This window comes from Grammomys surdaster, unplaced genomic scaffold, assembly GCF_004785775.1.
Source record: "Grammomys surdaster isolate TR1022 unplaced genomic scaffold, NIH_TR_1.0 149, whole genome shotgun sequence".
Lineage (NCBI taxonomy): Eukaryota > Metazoa > Chordata > Mammalia > Rodentia > Muridae > Grammomys > Grammomys surdaster.
Window position 1 is genome coordinate 2,018,166 of NW_021604607.1, and position 21,062 is coordinate 2,039,227.

Below are 21,062 nucleotides of genomic sequence, written 5' to 3' on the forward strand. Positions count from 1 at the left end.
GAGAGAGAGAGAGAGAGAGAGAGAGAGAGAGAGAGAGAGAGAGAGAGGTGTGTCCATATGGATATGTGGATGTGTTTATTTATGTGTGCATGTGTGGTGTGCAGAAGTCGTTGTTCAGTGCATTCTTCTATTGTTCTCTTCCTATTTTTGAGGGAGGGTCCCACATTAAATCTGGGATGGCTAGGCTGGTTGGCCAATGAGTTCAGGGAATCTGCCTGTCTCCAAGTTCTTCCTGCTCCCTGCCAAGTTGGGCCAGTTCTTAATAATGGATGTATTTACTGAAGCATTGGATTATTCATGGCTTGGATCAGACAACCATCTTTTTCAAGGGCATGCTCAATGCTGAGAAAATCACCCAATTACTCATCTTAGCTTCTGTTAATGGGTTGGTGTGGGATACTAAGAATATAATTGGTGCATGAGGGAATAAAAAGCAGGATACCAACATAGCAGCATGTCAGCTGTCATCACAAATAAAATCAGAATTGTATGAACACGTATTTATATAACTTTGACTTCTCTCCATGGAAAGTGGCTCATCAAGGTTTCTGTTAAAAAATAAGGTTCAACAAATCGTTTTTGTTATTGCTTTTCAGCTCTGGAGTGATCTTTCTTGGAGATCGTGGACTATGCTGTTGTCTATAACAGCCAGCAGTAGCCAGCACATTAGTTTCATCAAATCACTCTTTGGTGTTTGGGATTCACTTGGGTGCCCAAGAGGAATTTGTTACCTTATTGCCTAATGGATAGATCATTGTTCTCTTGGTTTGTGTGGTTTCTCTTAGAGTTGCTCACAGGTAGGACAGAGCAAACACACAGCATATGCATTAATCAGAAAGAGGTATATACAATTTGAAGATGCTTCTTGGCTTTACAAGCCTTATCCTCATTGATGAATGAGGAGTGAAGGAAGTCTCAGTCATTCAGTCTATCAACCCTGATGAATCACTTGATGGATTAGCTGATGGCATCCATCACTCTGTACTTGTTTCGACTGGAGACTATAAATCACTTTCCTTTAAAATCCTCCATCAGTGATCTCCAGATTGGCCTCACTTCCATGTAGTTAGTGGCAGGAGTACTCTCCATGCTGGGTACACATTTGTTGTAGGGCTTGGTATTGAGCTAAAACACTATCTTTCCCTCCCAAATCAAATATTTATTTTACGATGTTAAAAAGTCACATTGCATTTCATTTCACTGAGTGTTACATGTCACATAAAGAGAAACAAGGAATGGACTAAAGGGAAGGAATGAAGTTACATTTTAAATAACCATGTGAAGACAGGCAACAGGCCGTTTGCTGTCCCTTTGCCCTTTATTGGTGAAATGAATCTTGAAAGCACTATGATCATGACTAGAGAAAGAATATCCTTTCCTCATATGAGAGTTCATGTGTATGTGAACATTCAGTCTAGAGATGTCCGACACTGATAAAGGTCTTGCAGCTAGTAGTAATTCAGTCCTCTAGAGTGACTATGGTTTTCCTTTTGTTCTTTCTCTTCTTTTTGTAAAGGGAGATTCTCTGAGAGGAACCAGCGAGGAGCCTCCAGGTCATTAAGTTCTTCAGGCTGTTATCTTTCCAGAGAGAGAAAACTGAAGTAGAAAAACAGTTGGGACTCTGGCTTATAAAATGAGTTTGAGTATGATAATTATTTATGGTATGAATTCATATAAATCATACATAATATCACTTAAATATGTAATATCATTTTAAATATGTAATTTTAAAATAAATTGCTCATATTTCAATATGGTTAGAGAAATGTCTAAAATAAGAATAATAAGTTTTAAAGATGTATTTATTATGTATATAGCATTCTGCCTGCATGTATACATGCAGGCCAGAAATGGACACAAGATCCCTTTATAGTTGGTTGTGAGCCACCACATAATTGCTGAGCATCTGTTTGTGAGTGTGTGTAACTCTAAAATGTAAAAAAGGAACCAAAAGGTAAGGGCGAAAGTTGACAACTGGAGGGCTATTTTCACTCCTTTGAGTTCAGCCCCATCCTAGGTGCTTTGGAGAAATATGGGAAGAGCAAGAGATAGAACCATGCATGGCTGAGCTGAGATGCCACTAAGACAACTGAGCACATGTTCTCTCATTCCTCTTACTTTGCATTTGCACACACTTTTAATTTAGCAAAGTACCCTCACATCCAAGTACAAATTACATGTTTGCAAAACATTTGGCATCAATAATTGCTGTCTCTATGCACAGACTCTCTTTAGAGCTTCAGAGTCACTGGAGTGGTTGACTTCCACTATATTCACATAGGCTCCTTGGATATTTATCTCTCATTCTTGTGTATTTCTTTCCCTGGCCGTTTAAATTCTGAAGTGAACTGAGCTATAAAAACACATCCCTGGTCATTTGATTTCTGTGAGGGCTGGCCAGGGTGAATCTGAATACTGCAGGGGAGGTTATGAAGTGCTAGACTCAGACAGTTCATTTGCTGAGGGGAGGGCAGGTGAGTGGGACCAGAGTCCATGTGAGTCTTTTATTGTTTCAAGCATCTTATTAAGTCATAAATGCCCCAGATGAATGCGGATGTGATGGGCATGGGCTAAATGAAGAAATAAAAATAAATTGCTTGTGCATCGATTGGGCTTAGCTTTAGACTATATGTTCTTTATTTTAATACTGCCCTATTAAAAAATAACTAGCAAGAGTCTCCAGAGCAGAGGCATGAAGATATTATTAACTTGAGTATCATGCTACCTTAATTGTGTCTTCCCTGGACAGATGCAAACACTGAAATACTGGCAGGGAAAAGAAGGAGGCCAGTTTATCTTTTTGTGTATCTGTGAGTGCTGTTGGATGGCCTCTCCCACAGCTGGCCTTACCAAGAAAGGTCGGAAGAGTGAAGTATACTGATACAGAAATCTTACAGCCTGGAGATATCTTGGCTGTTGGTTAGAGAATGGAAGATGAATGCTCTTTCTGGCAAGCCAAAAGTGCCGTGAGTAGCATCTGTCACATTCCACCACTTATAAGTCTGAGCTGCTGAATGTAAATGACAAGAAGGAATCACTAGAACATTAATATGTTGAGAATGAAATGGCAACGGTGGTGGAAGATCTTAGTGGTGGGAGCCATGATGAGGAAAATGTGCTGTCTCAAGCAAGGTACCAAATCCCACAACTGGTCACTGAGAGCTTGAGAATCCACAGTGGGGTTCTCCTCTCCATCCTTCCCCTACATTTCCCTTCGCAATCCGTCACAGCAAAGGAATTTCCACTTCTGGCCTCACGGATGAAGTATTAAATGACTGAGGTATGGAGAGCTGTAATGAAAAAGTTGAGATTATCTCCAAAATCATAGATTTTAGGAACTCTGTTTTCCCTTTCAGATCAACTCATTCTCTTGTCAATATGTGGAAGAAATAAAAGCAAAGCAAACAATACCCAAGCCGGGATATGAATAAAAATCGTTACCTTCCTGAACTTGGCAGCTTTTAGATACTGCAGGAGTAAATTTTAAGGACCCTCTTAGAACAGTTGAAAGCAAGGAGACTTATGGGAAACTCTGAACCACAAGAACAGAAAGAGCAGCAAGGAGAGAACATATGTGTTCTTGGTTGAAACAATAAATAAAATTTTCAGGACATTTATGTAGAACAAAAATGACATAAGGACTCATTTTCTGCACACTAACTCATCTTGACCTGAGTGAATAATGACAACTTAAGGGATCCAACCCTTGTTTTTCCCAACTGTTAAGTTCATTTGCAACTTACCAGGCAACTCTCACTTTGCAAATGCTCAGTCCTAAGTTACTTTCAGCAAAGTTTCACCTGGAAGTAAGTTGGCACAATAGGGATGGAGAGCAAGGCACCCCAGCAGGAGGATTCCTTCACTCCTCAGTGGGCTCAGCAGAACACCACAGGAAGCTTGGTTCCTGAGAGTTCATAGTTGCAGGCACAGAAGTGCTCTCCATTAGTTAGTTATAGATGATACCAAAGGAAGGTTTAGTAGCCTTCAGTTTCTTAAGCTTTCTCACATTATAGAATAATTCTGTAAAATGGTGGTTGTGGAGCTGGTGAAATGACTTGGTGAGCAAAGGTACTTGCCACCAATCCTGACAACCTGAGTTCAAGCCATTGGACAAACTTTGTGGAAGGATAAAACTAACTCCTGTAACCCCACGTGTGTGTGTGTGTGTGTGTGTGTGTGTATGTGTGGCTTCTGTCCACCTACATAAATGCACATACACAATAAACAAATGTAGTAGAACAGTTAAAACATTATTTTCCAATACAATATTCTTCTTTATAGTTTTTAATTAGATTTTCTTGTATGGCTGTAAGTATTCTAGGGGTATATTAGCATCATTAAGGAAATGTTATAAAGGTTACTGTTTGCATCTGTCATAGAATGTGGAATCAAAAATGTTCATGTATGTGGATTATTTGCAACTCCATAGGGAGTTGGAGATGGGGATAAATTTGACTGTCATCTCAGAGGTACCAGACCAATCTTCCCATCTGCAGGCTACCCAGTCCACACTGGCCTCCCATTTTTCATGGACACTTATGGACTGGTCAGTCTCTCTTGCTAATTTCAGCAACAGAGACCAAGGCTTTTCTCCATTAGTGTAAGAAGAATAAAGGGCAGGGGTAGAAAGGGCCCTGAGGGCTCTAATAGGGAAGTGTCAAGAAGGCAAAACATTTGCTTCAATTCTTTTCATCTGTCCAAACTGAGCAGCAGGCACTGAGAACTGGGAGGAGCCTCAGATGGTTTAATTTACTTGCAGCAGTGCTCACTCTATAGTTGTATCAACTTTTCTTTTCCCCATGATCTGGAGGCAGAGGCTGCAGTGTCAGGGCAGTGTTCTTGTTTTTTATATGCAAATAAATCACTTGATTATATTTTTTGTCCTTATGTTATCATGAATATTTCAAATGAATTTTATATGGTTCATATTTATGGCTTGGGAGCTATTTCACTTTTTGGCTCACTGCCATCTCATCTGCATATACCATATCTCAGCTGATGTTGATTGGTCTCATTTACATATTCATTATGCTCCTCTTTTCAAAGATATTTTGTTATAAACTGGCTTTTCTTCCTCCTCCAGTGTTATAATAGCACGTAGATGTGTTTTTAAATTGTACTCATTTCCATACATAATTTTTTCTGGTTCCCATAAATCACCACATTGTCACCTACTCCCCCCACTCTATTCAGCATAATCTTCACACTTTATATCAAGCTGACATATGGCTCCAAAGTAATTAAAAACAATGTAAACAGTTTACAGTGCACTTTGCAAAGCCACTTCACATTGCAGAGAGTTTAACGATTTCCGTGTTCTCACAGTAAGTTCCAAAGAAAAGAAGAGCTGGGAGGCTTGAGATAAGGATGCTGTTGAAGGCTACAGCATGAACAGTGGTCCTGTCATCTTCAATGGAGATGCTTCCGTTTTACCCATAACATTTTTCTGCTAACTGCTTGTTAAAATAGAGCTAATGAGTTCGGGCAATTCAGGCTGGTAAAGTCAGGAGATGGCGAGAGGAATGGAGGAGGGTTCATAATAAGATGCGGGAAGGGTCAGGAGATAAAGCCAGATGACCATGAGAATGAATGGACACTGCAAATGTTGAAGATGGTGTTCTGGGGGGATCTCCAGGATGTGACAGAGACTTGGGATAAGGGAGGCACCCAAGAATCAATGGGGATGACCTTAGCTGTGACTCATAGCATTCGACATATGAATCCTAAAGAGGCCACCTCCTATAGCCAGGCAGGAACCACAATGGAGTGACCCACCCACAAAACTGTCAACCCAAATTTTTATCCTTTCTACAAGAAATACAGGGATGAAAAATGGAGCAGAGACTGAGGGAATGGCAACCAATAACTGGCCCAACTTGAGACCCATGCTATTGGTTAACACTAATCCCTGACACTATTAACAATACTTTGTTATGCTTGCAGACAAGAGTCTAGCATGGCTTGCCTCTGAGAGGCTCCACTCAGCATCTGACTCAGACAGATGTAGACACCTACAACCAAACAGTGGATGAAGCTTTGAGACTCTTATAGAAGAATAAATGGAAGGACTGAGGGCCCCAAAGGGGATAGGAACTCCACAGAAAGATCAACAGAGTCACCTAAATTGGACCATTAGGGGTCTCAGAGACTGAACCACCAATCAAAGAACATACATGGACTGGACCTAGGCCTCTCTGCATATATGTAGCAGATATGCAGCTTGGTCTTCATGTGGGTCCCAAACAAATGGAGTAGGGGTGTCTTAATTAGGGTTTTACTGCTGTGAAGAAACACTATGACCAAGGCAACTCTCATAAGGGACAATGTTTAATTTGGTCTGGCTTACAGGTTCATTATCATCAAGGCAGGAAGCATGGCAGCATCCAGACAAGCATATGCTGGAGAGAAGGAGTTGAGAGTTTGATATCTTGATCGGAAGGCAGTCAGGAGAAGATTGTCTTCTAGGCAGCTAGAATGATCTTAAAGCTCACACTCACAGTGACACACTTCCTCCAACAAGTCCACACCTCCAAATAGTTCCACTCCCTGGGCCAACCATATTCAAACAGGGTTATCACAAAAGCTATTGCCTGCCTTTGGGATATGTTCTTCTAGCTGGACTGCCTTGTCTGGCCTCAGTGGAAGACGGTGTGCCTACCCTCTCAGAGACTTGATGTGCCAGAGTTGGGGGATATGAAGCAGGTGGATGTCCTTTCAGAGGAGAAGGAGAGGGAGGGATGGAGGGAAGAATTGTGGGAGGAGGTGACCAGGAGAGGGGCAGTGAGTGATATGTAAAGTGAGTAAATAAAGAATAAATAAAATAAAATAAAATAAAATAAAATAAAATAAAATAAAATAAATAAAATAAAAAAGGCTAGGATAATGGACCTGGAAGACTCATATGCAAGGTTAGTTTGGATACTAATTTTCCTTTCTGTTTGGATGGGAAAAGGCACAGAGCTTTTGTAATTTTTTTTAAAATTTTTTTATAATTTATTTTTTCTCAAATCGTAATTAATTCACACAGGGGTTATAAACACAGAAAGGCAGGATGTGGGGAAGGGAATGACACTGGAGTGTGGGTGTTCAGGGGGAATACAGATATCTTCGGAACCGGGTATCAGCTGGGTGAAGGTTCAGGGGACAAGTCACTATGACTCTGCCTATGACTCGCTTGTCCTTATCTAAGTTGGTATTGTCTGCCAAGGCTACCTATTTACAAGGTCTAAGACTACTCAGGCTTGTAAATTTCCACAAAAGCTGCCTGTTTACATTAGCTTATAGCCATCTGTTTCAATGTTTTTCCACTGAGACCCAAGACTTGGTATGAGTATACATGTATGACAGGCCTATTGTTGATTTTAGGCCTATGGCTGATTTTAGGCCTTCAGTGTGTAAGCAGGGCTGCCCCTGACATCTCCTCCCTTCTCTACGTATAGAAGGGCTGTGGCAATTCTAATCTTGAGAAGGTGGGATAGAGGCCTGACCTCCAGTATTTGAAGGGGACCTTGTAATGGCTCCAGTCCCCCTGTTGTTGTCCAGTGAGGCATGAGGGCCATACCCGTCCCGATGTCTTTTTCCTGGAGAGGGGATACTTTTGACATCAACCCCTATGCAGTCAGGCTTGTCCCTCAGGGAACCCTGAGAGATATTTTTATCTTTTATTTATATTCCCTTGCAGTGCTTAGCCTCAAAGCCTAAGCAAGAATTCAGATTGCCTGTCAGAGGGGGTTCTGGGTGGCCCCTCTCTGCTTGATCTAGGGGCAGAAGTCCCTCCTTTTAGGTTGGGTGGAGATGGGTTTTGGAAACACCCTGTATAAAGTAACAACCTCATCTTGAGTCTCGTGGTCCTCCATAGCTAACTTATGATAATGTATCTGAGTAGGTTTTGCTACCAATTCATTTATCTGTTGTATCACAGAGTTAGCCCGCCTATTTGAGGGCCAGGGACCAACAGAAAAAAGCAAAAAGAACCCAAATAATGGTCCCAAGATGGGAGGAAATAGGGTTGACAAACTTGGAGAGGCTGAAAACCAATTCTTGTACCAGCATTCATCTGTCTCTTTCTCTGATTTTTCTTAGGGCCTTCACTACCTATTTCATGCTCTCTTTAACCCTCCTTGTCTATGTAAAGGCAACCTTCTTCTTTGAGGGTTGTACACAGTCAAGAGCTGTACACAGCCTTTTCTATTGTAATAGAGTAAATCAAGTCCAATAAGGATCTTTGAGATTTTAGGAGGTCTCTTCAGACAGCGAAACGAGAGATTTCTTCAGATTAGTGATGTCGATCTCTAGCTGTTTGATGTTCTTGTCAGTGGTCCTTCAAAGGTCTGAGTAGTATAAGTTCGGAGGCCAGCATCTGGATTAGAACTTCTAACAGCAGACATCATGGGTGATTCATTTTTACCTGGGATGCTGCCTGAGTTCAAGCTCCTGGGAGTCCTTCTTTCTCTCGGTTTTCTGGGGTTGTGTACAGAGCTGCTGCCTGTGACCTGCTCTATGCTCGGGCCCAGACCAGAAGTCCGCTTTTGTAATTTTAACAAGAGGAAGAGATGAGGGTCCAAATCCACAAGTAGATATAGAGATTAGATAGCTAAGATGCTTGACGACATTATTAGGAGATGTCACTAACACTCTCATAGCTGATGGGTGCTTAGATGCTTGTATAGCATGGGGGCAGATACAAGGGGTGAAGGAATTAAAGATGTGTGACAATCTGCACAATCTAGTTAAGTCCATAAACATGAACCACGTTTCATTTGGGGGTGTCCTAGTGATTATTCAGTGTTACCTTAGACAGAAAATTGGATCTCTGTAGACCTGTTTCCTAATCTGCAGAATGGCCCTGATGGTGAAGCCTACTGCCTGTGGGACAGAGGAGGAAGGTGGAAACCATAGCTCTTAACATTTTCTCTCTTGCTGTCCCTGTCCACTGGTGTGCTTTGTGCTATGTACCATATCGCAGCAACAAGAACAAGAGTTTCTGAATTAATACCTGATTGTGTCATCTCTCATTCTTGCTCTTATGTACACATACATCCTTCGTTTATCCCATCCTACACTTGTGCTTTACCAGTATCTTTAAATAGCGAGGTAGGTCCCTAACCCAGGAGACGGTCCTGCTTTGAAGAGGTAATCATGTTCTACTTGGCTGTGCCACCTCCTGTTCTGTACATCCATTCAGTGTCATACAGCCTGCCATGAGACTTTGGTGCATGTTATTCCTTCTGACTGGAACATGCTTTCTGGTCTGTTACTTTCATTTAGGTTGCCACTCCTTCTGCTTCAGATTTCCACACCAATGTCATTTCCCTAGAGCCTTGTCCCAGAAAGGCTCTCCTTAGCCTTTTCGATAGGGAAAACTGCTATTATAAACACTTTCTACTTACATATTCTCAAATCACTACTCTCTGTAGTACTATCACTGTGCAATTTTACATTTACTTATACGACATTCTTTTAAAAAATAATTTATTTAACTATTTTTAAGTGTATTGGTGAGAGGGTATCAGAGTCCCTGGAACTAGAGTTACAGACAGTTGTGTGCTGCCATGTGGGTGCTGGAATTGAACTGGGGTCCTCTGGAAGAGCAGCCAGTGCTCTGAAACACCAAACCATCTCTCCAGCCCAACATTTAATTTCTAATTATACTATTGGAGAACAAATTGTACAAGCACAAGGATGTGTTTGTCTTATTTTTATGCAGCATTGAATTCATGTTGCACAGAGTTAGATACATACAATAAAAATACAATAAGCACAGACATAAAAATGAGTGAACAAACATAATCAGTATAAGGTGGCAAGAGTAGACTTCTAAATATGAAAAGAATATACTAAATAATATAAATGGTTTCGGTCAATAGTGAAGGAGTCAATATGCAGATGGGCATGAAAATCTGTTGTGACACAGGTAATTACAAAGTCACAATTAAAATACAGTCCAAGATTTTAAAAAAATACGTAATTTATGTACAAAATCAGTGATATGATCATTTGCTAGACTTTTTTTGTTCTGAGAGGCAGAAGAGAATAAACTCTCAACAGGTTTAAGGATAAGAAGGGAATTTCATGGTTCACTTAACTTGATGGTCAGAGAGGAAGAATGGCTTTTGGAGAAGCTTTATTCAGGTGCTAGTGTCCTTAGGAGTTGGACTGTCTCTGAGATTTCCCTTCCATTACACTAGTTTTGTCCTTATCTACACCTCTGGTGGATAGATGGTAATAACTGCTTCTTTTCTTTGTGGAGTTCTATTCCCGAAGAAAGAGTTGATCTTTTAATTGCTAAATCCCATAAAAGTCTCAAAATGTGCAATGACTTGCCCCGATTGCAGAACCAATTCTCTAGCAGCCATGGAAGCTATGAGAACATGATGCTCAAACTGCTGCCACCTAAATTATGAACTCATCTTTAGAGCTGGAAATGTCTCCCACACCCACATGTGCTTAGTACGAGGGAGAAAAGAGCCACAAAACAAAATGGAAGCTGGTGCCTCAGTGCTTCAGGAATGAATGGTATAGTAGTGATCCATCACTGCTGATGGTTGGGTAAATAAAGCCTACAAAGAAAATTAGTCCTCTCATGTAGAAGAGTAACGTCACCAAAGTCACTGTGGCACATGTGGTTGGGGAAGGCTTGTGGAAGTGAACTGAGACCTGAAAGATGGCAGGAGTTATCCTAGCAGGAGTTTCGTAGCATTCACATCACAGCTATTATCACTGTGGTTAACATTCACTGAGGACTTAACCATGTGACAGGGACCCACTGAAGCCTGCTGTACTCATCAGGTTTTCACTATCATCTCCTAAGCCATATGATCTGGCAATTGTAGTTGTTATTTAAGACCTTTGATAGAATAATTATATACCTTTGAAGAATTTGAAGTAAAATAGAAAGTAGGTGCAGGTGAAGGATTAGCTGAAAGGGAGAAAGGCAGGGTGACAGGGGAGACTGGTCTATCAGAGTGCTTCTGATGAAAGGAGAGCACAATGCATGGTGAGGAGGGCATTCAAGAGAATGTATTTACTTTTCTTCCTTTTAATAAGGATAGAAGTGAACTTGGTCATTTGCAGAGTGAATTAAAGAGATTTGTGGAGAGGGAGGCATGTGGCTTCATCTAAAGCCAGTGCTTATTAAGGTTAGGAAATGGGTTAAAAGGTAAAGGAAGGAATCACTTGAAAAGGATGGATCCAGAAAGAAGATGAGAGCTTAGCAGTGACCAGAACAGAATGTGAGATGATGGAAGGAGTGCAAACCTGGAGACTAAAGGGAGCCACTTGGCTTTGCATTTGTATTATTGCTATGTCAGCTCCCTTTGACCAGCTCTCTAACCATAGGATGGTCTGTCTGATACTGAGTGCCCTGTAAGGGGCCAGCCATCTTTGCCTGATTAAGTTTTTTAAGGTGCGTTGTTTGTGGTCACCATTATTTCTGTCTATGTCCTCTGGTGGATAGATGGTTAATAACTGCTTCTCTTCTTTATGGAGTTCTATTCCCAAGTAGAAGGGTTGGCAGGGGGCAGGATTATCCTATAGTCATCTAGTATATTTCATGTCATTTTCAGGGCGTTGAATAATCTACCAAGGAGCACCAATCTACTTCAGACCAAACCCCTCAAACTCTATGGCTTTCATGTTCAGATAAGTGCCTGCCCTTGTGGTCAAAATCTTTACAGTGTAAAGACACTGGAAGACAGAACATTTTAAATTGATCTCTCATCTAATAAGACAATGATGGTCTCCTTCAAAACTCCTTTTCTCAAGCACAGTCAAGAAAGTAAAGGTCTTAAAGACTATCTCAAAGTTATGCAGTCAGTTTATGTAAAAACTAGCAATCAACTAGTTCTCTGACCACTATCTTGCAAGCAGGTAGTTAACTGTGGAAACATAGCACTTTGTGTTCCTTTTGATAATACATTATGTTCTCTCTTCCCCAGAAATCATCAAGAAATAGCTTAAAGGTAGGTGAAAAAACTAAGTGGAGAATTCCAACAGCTACCAGTAGAAGCATATAAGTTGGAGAGTGGCTTTCACTGAATATTCAATTTCTGACCACTCAGTACATCTATGAGTGTACTTACTGGCATGGAAGTTCTGAACCCTGTTTGTGCCACTGTGAAGAACATTTTGGAAGGGAGCTTCCAAAATCCAGGGAGAAGGGGCCAGAGGCCTTCAACAAAAGGGCATGTTTCTTGAGGTGTAAGATATCACTTTGAGTTAACTGCTGTACTCTGCTTCCTGAAAATCCCATTTGGAGCCAACTCTAAATTAAACTACATGAATAAAAAGGTGATGCTCCTTATATCTTCTTTATGGGAAACTTCTCTGTCAGTCCTGAAAATGTTCTTAGTACTTTTAAGTGTCTGTATATCAGTGACCTTTGCTTGCATGCGCGATGTGGGAACCAGAGGCCTAAAGAGTGCTGAGAACACAGATGTTAAGCCTTGCTTTTGATTCAAAGCCGACCAGAACTAGTAGGAACATATCTTTGAGAGAATAAAAGGCTGTAAGCAGAATAAAAGAAAGGATTTAGTTTATGAAATATCTACTCAGAAGGCTCTGGAGAGCAACTCTTTCTATCCATAAAAGTGACTAAATGCTTATTGTGATCCTTTATATTCTAACAGAATTAGCAATTGTTCTTAATCATCGTTTCACAGGGAGGATGATAGAGAAAGGAGACAGGAAGACATGTAAAAGATGTTGGACAAATCGTCTGACTTCTAAATGCAGTCCTTCCTATGGAAAAGATGTTCTAGGATATGTTGTTAATTACCAAATCTATAGGTGCTCAAGTATTACATACCAGTACTGTAGGTTTTTTAATATAACATGAAAAATCTTTCCATATGTTCCTGCATAACTCAACTCTATCTTACTTGCAATATCGGATGCAATGCAAACCTATGTAAATAGTTGTAATGTATTAGTTATGGATTAAGAACGAGTATTACACACACACACACAGACACACACACACACACATCAAACATTTTTTCAAACATGTTTAATCCATGCTTTCTTGAATCTGATGCTAAGGGACTCTTGATAAAGAGTCCTTTATAGAACATTTATAGACCACCTTTATAGAGCACTATGCTGGACATGATCCAAGGTTACTTTCCATAGTCCAATTGAGACATTCACAGAGTGGCATCAGATACCTACATTTTCTCCAGGTCCCCAAATCCAGAAAATGATCCTTTTGGGATGACTCGAAGCTTGGTGAGCACAAACCTCCTGAAAAGAGAATGTGTATAAAGCATTACAGTCTATGACCCATGAGCAATTGAGTGTGACATGAATGACATTAGGGGACAGCCAACACACAAGCAGTGCCCGCCATAATAATAAGGGTTGTAATTGTTCCCCTCCTCACAGAATCTTGCTAGTCCGGGTTCGCTTTGTATGATGAGATGAACACAAGAGGTAAGGGTCTTACTATTATATTTCAAGAAACAAAGTAGCAGAGATGAACAAGGATCATAGCTAAGGTCTGCTGGTTATCAGCCCTGAGAATCTGTGTGAGGCCCCTTCTATTTCTTATATCAGCTACCATCACGTTGTTAAGGTCATATTAAGCTGACCTTGCATCCCATTCCTAGGGGGTGGGAGTGGGGAAATGGAAGCAGAAGAAAGCTTCCTCCTGATCTCACAGTTCACCAAAGTGAGCTCACCTGACAATCCACCTGATACCACAGGCGAGCCCTCCAGGATTCTGCCTAAGAATTGTCCCTTCCATCCACACTCCATCTTTTCATCTTGCTCCTGGGAAATCACTACATCAAACATCACATTTTCTTTCTATCAATTTCTTGCTTTTATTTTCCCTCATTTTCTGAATTCTGCCATTGATATAAAAATGCATCATCATTTCTCCCATTTCTAAAGTTTTCCCTCTTAGTGTCAGCTACCTCCAGTTTTTGACATTTCTTTTGTTTGAAATATCAGTCTCATTCCTGCTTAAAAACACACACACACACACACACACAACTTCTACCAGCTCTTGTTCCACACCTCATTCAGGGAAAAATTCTTATTATTTACAGTGGCATTCAGAAGCCAGAGGAGCTTCCTGTTTTCTGTTCCCTAGCTTCTCCAACCTCTTTTTCCTCCAAAGTTTCATAAACAACCTAATTAATAGCAAGAGTTTACAATGCATGTTTTTGGTACTATTTTCAGATTCATCCTCATCAATCTACCTACATATCTTCTGTCTGGCTTCAGTATCTTCCATTCTTTCAAAATTCACTTTCTCATCTAGTTTTTTGTCTGACTTCTCTATGTTAAATGACAATCCCCTGACATACCCCACGGTGTCCTTTCCTGATTAAAATCTCCTTTGTGGTGCTTCTAGTATGTCTACAATCTGTGTACTTGCCTGCATGTTCACATAATTGTCTTCCTGGGATTTTCTTCTGAGCCATTACCTCACCATGTCCCTGGCACATTACAGCTCTCTCTACATAGGTTTTAGGAACACTAGCACCTGACAGGAGAGCAAAGCAATGAATCTTGGGAAATTCTCCAAGCCACAGTGCTTGCTTTCTATTTCTGGCCACAGGCTAACTTGCATGGATAGTGTGGGTTTGAAAATTTCAGACATTTCTGTAGCTGCAAGAGAGGTGCACAGGACTTTTGATCTTCCTTTGCTTGAGCTTGAGTATGCCATGCTCCTGCTCTGTGATGAGAACCTATGGAAGAACACTGTCATGATGCCTTGCTCCAGAGGCCTGACTCTTCTGTCTCACACCAACTCAACTTCTGTGTGTCTAGTAACAGACTTGATTTCTAAAATTCCAATGACTATGACTGCATTAAATGGTTCAAAGTTATTAAAATAATGAAAGACTTTTTTAAAAAAATCTGTAAACATTATTATAAAAATTGGAAAATCAAACCAAACCAAACCAACCAAACTCAAAATTCCCCACCAGATCTGAAGTCTATACATCTCAATGAACTTCTATGTGGTTGAATAGTTGTTTGGAATGGAAGCTATATAGGTTCACACTGGATTTTGAACTTTGCTATTGAACATATTTTTATGAACTTTTACAGTTTTAAAAGTTTCTCAAAAGATTAATTTTCATTTTCTCCAGAAATAAATCACAACACATATCATCTAAACATGAATGGCTGTGCTTGCACAAAAGTATCAAAAAATTTCAAAAATCTAAAGTAGGAAACATAATCCCAGATGTTACTGTGAGCAATGGTGCGTGCAAACCAGAATTTGAAGATAGAGAGAGCAATATGTTTGCTCCAGAGAATTTCCAGATTTGGTTACCAAGGAATTTGTATATGGCTGCCTAATTGGTCCATGAAATAACAGAGGATAAATGCCCTCCTTTCTCCCTCCATTTCTCCTCTTGTTCCCTCTGTTTTTCCTCTTCCTTCGCACAACCTTGTCTCTCCCTCTGAATTAATTTTTCCTTCATTTTATATACATTCCTGGGAGAAATGTACAGAAAATAGAGACCAGTGCATTTCCAATGAAATAACACCCAGAAAAAAAGACCATAATTTGTGAAAGCTATAAACCCTCAGATTTAGAAATCTCAAGCTGTTTTAGAAAAAGGAACCAAATTTCATCACTAGAGATCTGAGCATGAAAACCGTGGATCCATAAGATAAAATATTCTTAAAGCACACAGAGAGAAAAAAGACAAAATATCTTCAAAGAAAAAAATAAGAAAAAATTTTAAAAACAACTTTAAAGGTATTAGAGAAAAGTAATTGCCAATTTAGAATTACATGACTAGAAAATTACCATTCAAATGTGAGGGTAAAATAAAAATACTTGTAGACAAGTTTAAATAGATACTAAAAATTTTTTTAGCAGGAATTATTCCTTTAGATTATAAAATTTAATTCAATAGGAAGACATATACACATGTGTGCACACATGCATGCACGCACGCACGTACACACACACACACACACACACACACACACACACACACCATGGAGAAACAGAAATTAGTACCCCTCATTGACTAAGGAATTCATAGTGGTCAGAAAACCCACCAAGTCAATAAAGATTGCTTAAAAATATTGATCCTATACTAGGTCACAAAGCAAATTAGTGTAAAAATGAACAGGTTTCTTTGTCAAAAATGAAATTATTAAGTCACTTAGAAATCAATTGTAAGATAATGAATTTCTTTCCCTCAACATACATATATTCATAAAGAAAATCAAAACAGAAACAAAATATCAGTACTCCTTTAAATCATACATGGGTCAAAGAAGAAATTACAATTATAAAAAGATTTTGAGTAATATAAGAAAATACAATATAAAAGTTATGTTGCTACACACACACACACATACACACAAACTTTTAGATTTAAATTATTATAGTACAATGGGGAACAAAAAGATGGAAAATTCATGAGTTAAGTGTACAACATATGAAACTAGTAGATGAACTAAATTATTGAAACAGAAAAATCACAAGGCTGTGCTTCCTCTTTCCATTCCTGGTTAGAAGTTAAAGTGAAACTAAAAAGCAATATGATTAAAAAACACTGACATGATTAATGCTATTGATTGTCAGCGTAACAAGATCAGGAATTATGTAGAAGGACACCCCCAATACGTCTGTGCGGGAATCTACATTGTGATATTTGGTATGAGAAGACCTAACCTAAACATTGGTGTTAGCATTTCATGGGCTGGCGTCCTAGACTGACTAAAATGTAGCAAGCCAACCAAGAACTAGAATTGCTTTTATTCTTCTTACTGTGAATATGATACAGCAAGTTGCCTCAAGATCATGCCACCTCAAGATTCACTGATACCACAGTGGATGCCTTAGTCAGTGTTGTATTGCTGTAAAGAGGCATTGTGACCATTACAATTTTTACAAAAGAAGGCTTTGATTGGTGCTAGATTACAGTTTCAGAGGGTTATGAAGTGAAAATTTCTGGTTCCTTTGGAGACTCAGTTATGTCATGTGATATTTTTCTGGAAACTGTTTTATGAGAGGATGTTTTAATGAAGCAAACACATGAGTGATAACAGATGTGTGGTGTTTTTCTGGAAGTTTCCTGAAAAAAAAGCATGTGACATTTTGCTGGAGTGGATTCTTGAGTGGATACATGAAGTTTTGAAAGGGTATAAATATAACTCAACAGACAGTGGCATTGGTTTGCCTTGATGATGTCTAGTCTTTGTTGGGCTTTGCTGACACTTATTGACAATGCTGTAGTATTGGTTCACCTTGCCTTCTTCATTGATCGTTTGTCATGACTTTGTCAAAATGAATGAAAGAACTTCCTGTGATATTCCAGTGGCTTCTTGTCACTTCCCAGGACTAGTGCCAATTGATAGAGCCTTGGGGTTTCTTCTGGAATCAATTGCCATTGCTGATTAGAGAATGGTGTTTGGGAGTGGATTGAGCTACCACTGCTGATTTGTTTGAACTGAACTGTTGATTTCCTGACAATGAAGATTGGAATCACCCCAAAGAACTATTTCTAAATAGGTCCATGTCTGCTTTAGCCCTATTAGCCTTTCCTTTCAACTACCTCTAATAGGTAGTGGGCTAGAAGGGAGATTAAAGCATATAAGAAGTCTTATTAAAGTAGATTTTGAAAAACCAAAGCATATATACAGCCTTAGTCCATTATCATGGCAGGAAGCATGGTGGTATGCAGACAGACATGGTGCTATAGAAGTAACTGAGAATTCTATACCTGGATCCATAGGCAGCAGGAAGATAGAGACTCAGGGTTTGGCATAGGCTTTTTGAAAATCTCAAAGCCCATGCCCAAAGACACACTTCCTCTTTTCAAACAGTGCAACACCATGGTGACTAAGTATTGAAATCTATTAGCCTATGGGGGCCAGTCTCATTCAAACAACCACAGTGAACCATTCCTCCAAACTCTATGCTGAATAAGCCTTTCTTCCCTTACATTGTTTTTGTTCTGGAACAATTTACTTTCTTGCTGGTTAGCACTATGAGCAACAAAAGCAAGCCACGGTCACAGAAGCCATCAGGATGGGGGAGGAGATAGCAGACACTTTACAGCATTTGCTCCTGGGAATCATTTGGCAATTGATTTTAGGCTACATCACACAATCAAGGATACCAAAAGCCACGAATGCTTAAGTACTTTTATATAAGATATGTAGTGTGTGCATCTAGCTTATTTATGTATTGTATACAACATAAACCATCTCTAGATTATTTATATCTAATACACAATAACTAGTTATACTGTATTGTTTGGGAAACATGACAAGAAGAGCTTTGTACAGGTTTAGCATTAAAAATATTTTTGATTTATGGTTGATTTGGTCTGTGGATGCAGATGGCTGACTATTATGAATTGGCACTGCTTTTCTGGATATAAATATTCAAAAATTGCATTAGCTTTCATCACATTGTCATTAAATAGGCTTTGGTTAGATGACTTTGTCCAATCACAGGCCATTGCAAGTATTCCAGCATGTTCAAGGCAGGTCAGCTTAAGCTGTTATGTTTGTTAACTTAAATGTAATGATTTTGATTTTTTAAATTGAAGATAGATTTCTACAAAATATCTGATTATGTTTTTCTCTTCCTCCCAGATTCCCCCTACCTACCCAAATAAATTTTTAATTTTCAACATTGTCCACTTAAAAATGCATTTATTCAGATGTGAGTCAAGAAGTATCTGCATTAATAAAATTTAATCCTAATTTACATAAAGTTTTTATTCTATATGTGTGAGGTTAAGGTTTTCTCTGCTTTTTGGCTAAAATTGACAAGGATATTTTTGTAGTTAGGGTTTAACATAGTGTCTTCCTCTCATAATTCTAGGGGTTGGAGAAATGATTCATCAGTTAAGGGCACTGCCTGCTCCTCCTGAACACTTGGGCTTAATTTCCAGCACTCATGTGCTGGTTCACAACCATCTATAGCTCCAGCTCCAGCAGATCTGATGCCTTCTTCTGGCCTCTGCAGGAACCATGCACACAGGTGCTATATAGGCATACATGAAGGTCAAACACTTACACCCATAAAATGAAAATAAATAAAAATTTAAAACCCTCACAATTTTATCATTTATGACAATTATTAAAGACATCTATATTTGAATGTTTATTGAAGTTAAGTGAATTACTAACACTGTAAATTTTATTATCATACAGTTTGTCTTAATCAGAAATGTCTGATTATTTATTATGAATTTGTTACTCTAATTCTATTCAACTAATTTCAAAGGCATGGGAAGATTTCTGCTAAGTCAAGAGCAAAAATAAAATCATTATTGTTGGTAAAATTTCATTTTAGGAGTAAAGAATATAAAACTAAAAGAATAGCTTCAAAATACATTGCAACATTTAAGTTAGTCTTTAGAGAATTAAACAGAAAAACAATGCAAAGAAGTAAGAACATCAATAAAGTAAAACTGAGAATAGAAAGAACTGACAAAACCAGAAACTCACTCTGTGAAAAGAATAATAGTGTAGACATAAAATGTATTCATGCTGTACAGAATGCACACACATATACACACACACACACAAACACACACACCTCTCACACACACAGCACACTCACATGTACTCATACACACTAACACACATACCCCTATACAAACTCATACTAACACACACACACATCACACACACACACACACACACATCACACTCACACACCATTCACACACACCACACTCATACATACTACACTCATACACACACACATCATACTCACACACACAACACTCATACATACCACACTCATACACACTCACATACACAAATACACTCACATACACATTAAAACACACTCATACACACTCACGTACACAGACACTAACATACAGAGACACTGACATATACACTCAGTCTCACTCCCCCACACACATCACATTCATATACATTCACACATACCACACTCAAATACACAAATACACTCACATATACATATACACACTCATACACACACTCACATACACAGACACTAATATTCATACACAGTCTCACATATACACACACACTAACACACACAGTCACACACACAGACTCATCCACACACAGGGACAGGGATGGAGTCTATCATAAATACTACAGATATGATAGACTTTAAATGAGAGAAGTCTAAGAATGTTTTTTAATAACACATTTTTTTTAAAATATCACACAGCACAGAAATTTTTTATAAAAACAGAATTAGGAAAATTGTCTCATATAGATACCAGATACCAGATAGTTTGATAGTTACTAACAAATTAGATTGATAGTTTAAAAACTTTCCATCAAAATATTGTATTGTGCCTCTTTAAGGAAATAGGAAAATTCCAGTTTTGCATAAACTATCCAAGACACCACCATAGTAAGAAAAAGAATGCCCTTCACCAATCTTATACGACTAGTGTAAACTGGTAGTAAAACCAGACAGGGACATAGTAAAAGATTGAAAAAATTTAAGAAAATCTTATTGGTATAAATATACAGCCTGAAATAACAGCAGTAATATATGTGCCTTACCGTATAAATAAATAATAAATCATTATCAAATTGAGTTTTCCCAGAATTCAAAAATTGCTATATATTATAAAATTCTGTCAAATAAAATTGGGTATTAACAGAGAGGAAAAGTCTAATTTCTTTAATGGGCATAGAAAATGTGTGTGATGAAACTGATGTGAATCGTGAAAAAAATCTTTTTTAAAATTTATTCTTCTTTCATATTATCTTGGACTACAGTTTCCCCTTTCTCTACCCTTCCCAGTCCCTTCCTCCACCTCAACCCTCCTCCACTTCCACTCCTGCTCTATTTCCCCTCATCAAAAAGCAGGCCTCCAACAGGAAGAGGTATATTTTATCTAAAAAAGTGTAAAATCTGTGAAATGTTCTCATCTTTGCAGTAGGTCAGATGATCAGGTTGCTTAAGGAGGGGCAGTTGTGATGTTTTGCTTCCTGGTATTCCTATGGAAATGGGAGGCAGGGTTCAGAGCTGAGGGAAGGGTACACTCTCCATGGGTTCCAAGGCTACTTAACACTTTCCTGTTTCCTCTTTGATGAGACATCTTTGGGATTTGGAAGCTTAAAGAACTATG

At 38.9% G+C, this 21,062-nt stretch overlaps 1 protein-coding gene across 2 annotated transcripts in view; it reads right to left on the bottom strand.

Annotated features, from left to right (window-relative positions):
• The window catches only part of Fshr (follicle stimulating hormone receptor), a 179,514-nt gene that overhangs the window by 85,994 nt on the left and 72,458 nt on the right, over nt 1–21,062 (bottom strand). For both annotated transcript variants that reach the window (XM_028765153.1, XM_028765154.1), the window contains exon 2: nt 13,168–13,239. In XM_028765153.1, the coding sequence (XP_028620986.1) occupies nt 13,168–13,239 (72 nt within the window). The remainder of the gene's footprint in view (nt 1–13,167; nt 13,240–21,062) is intronic.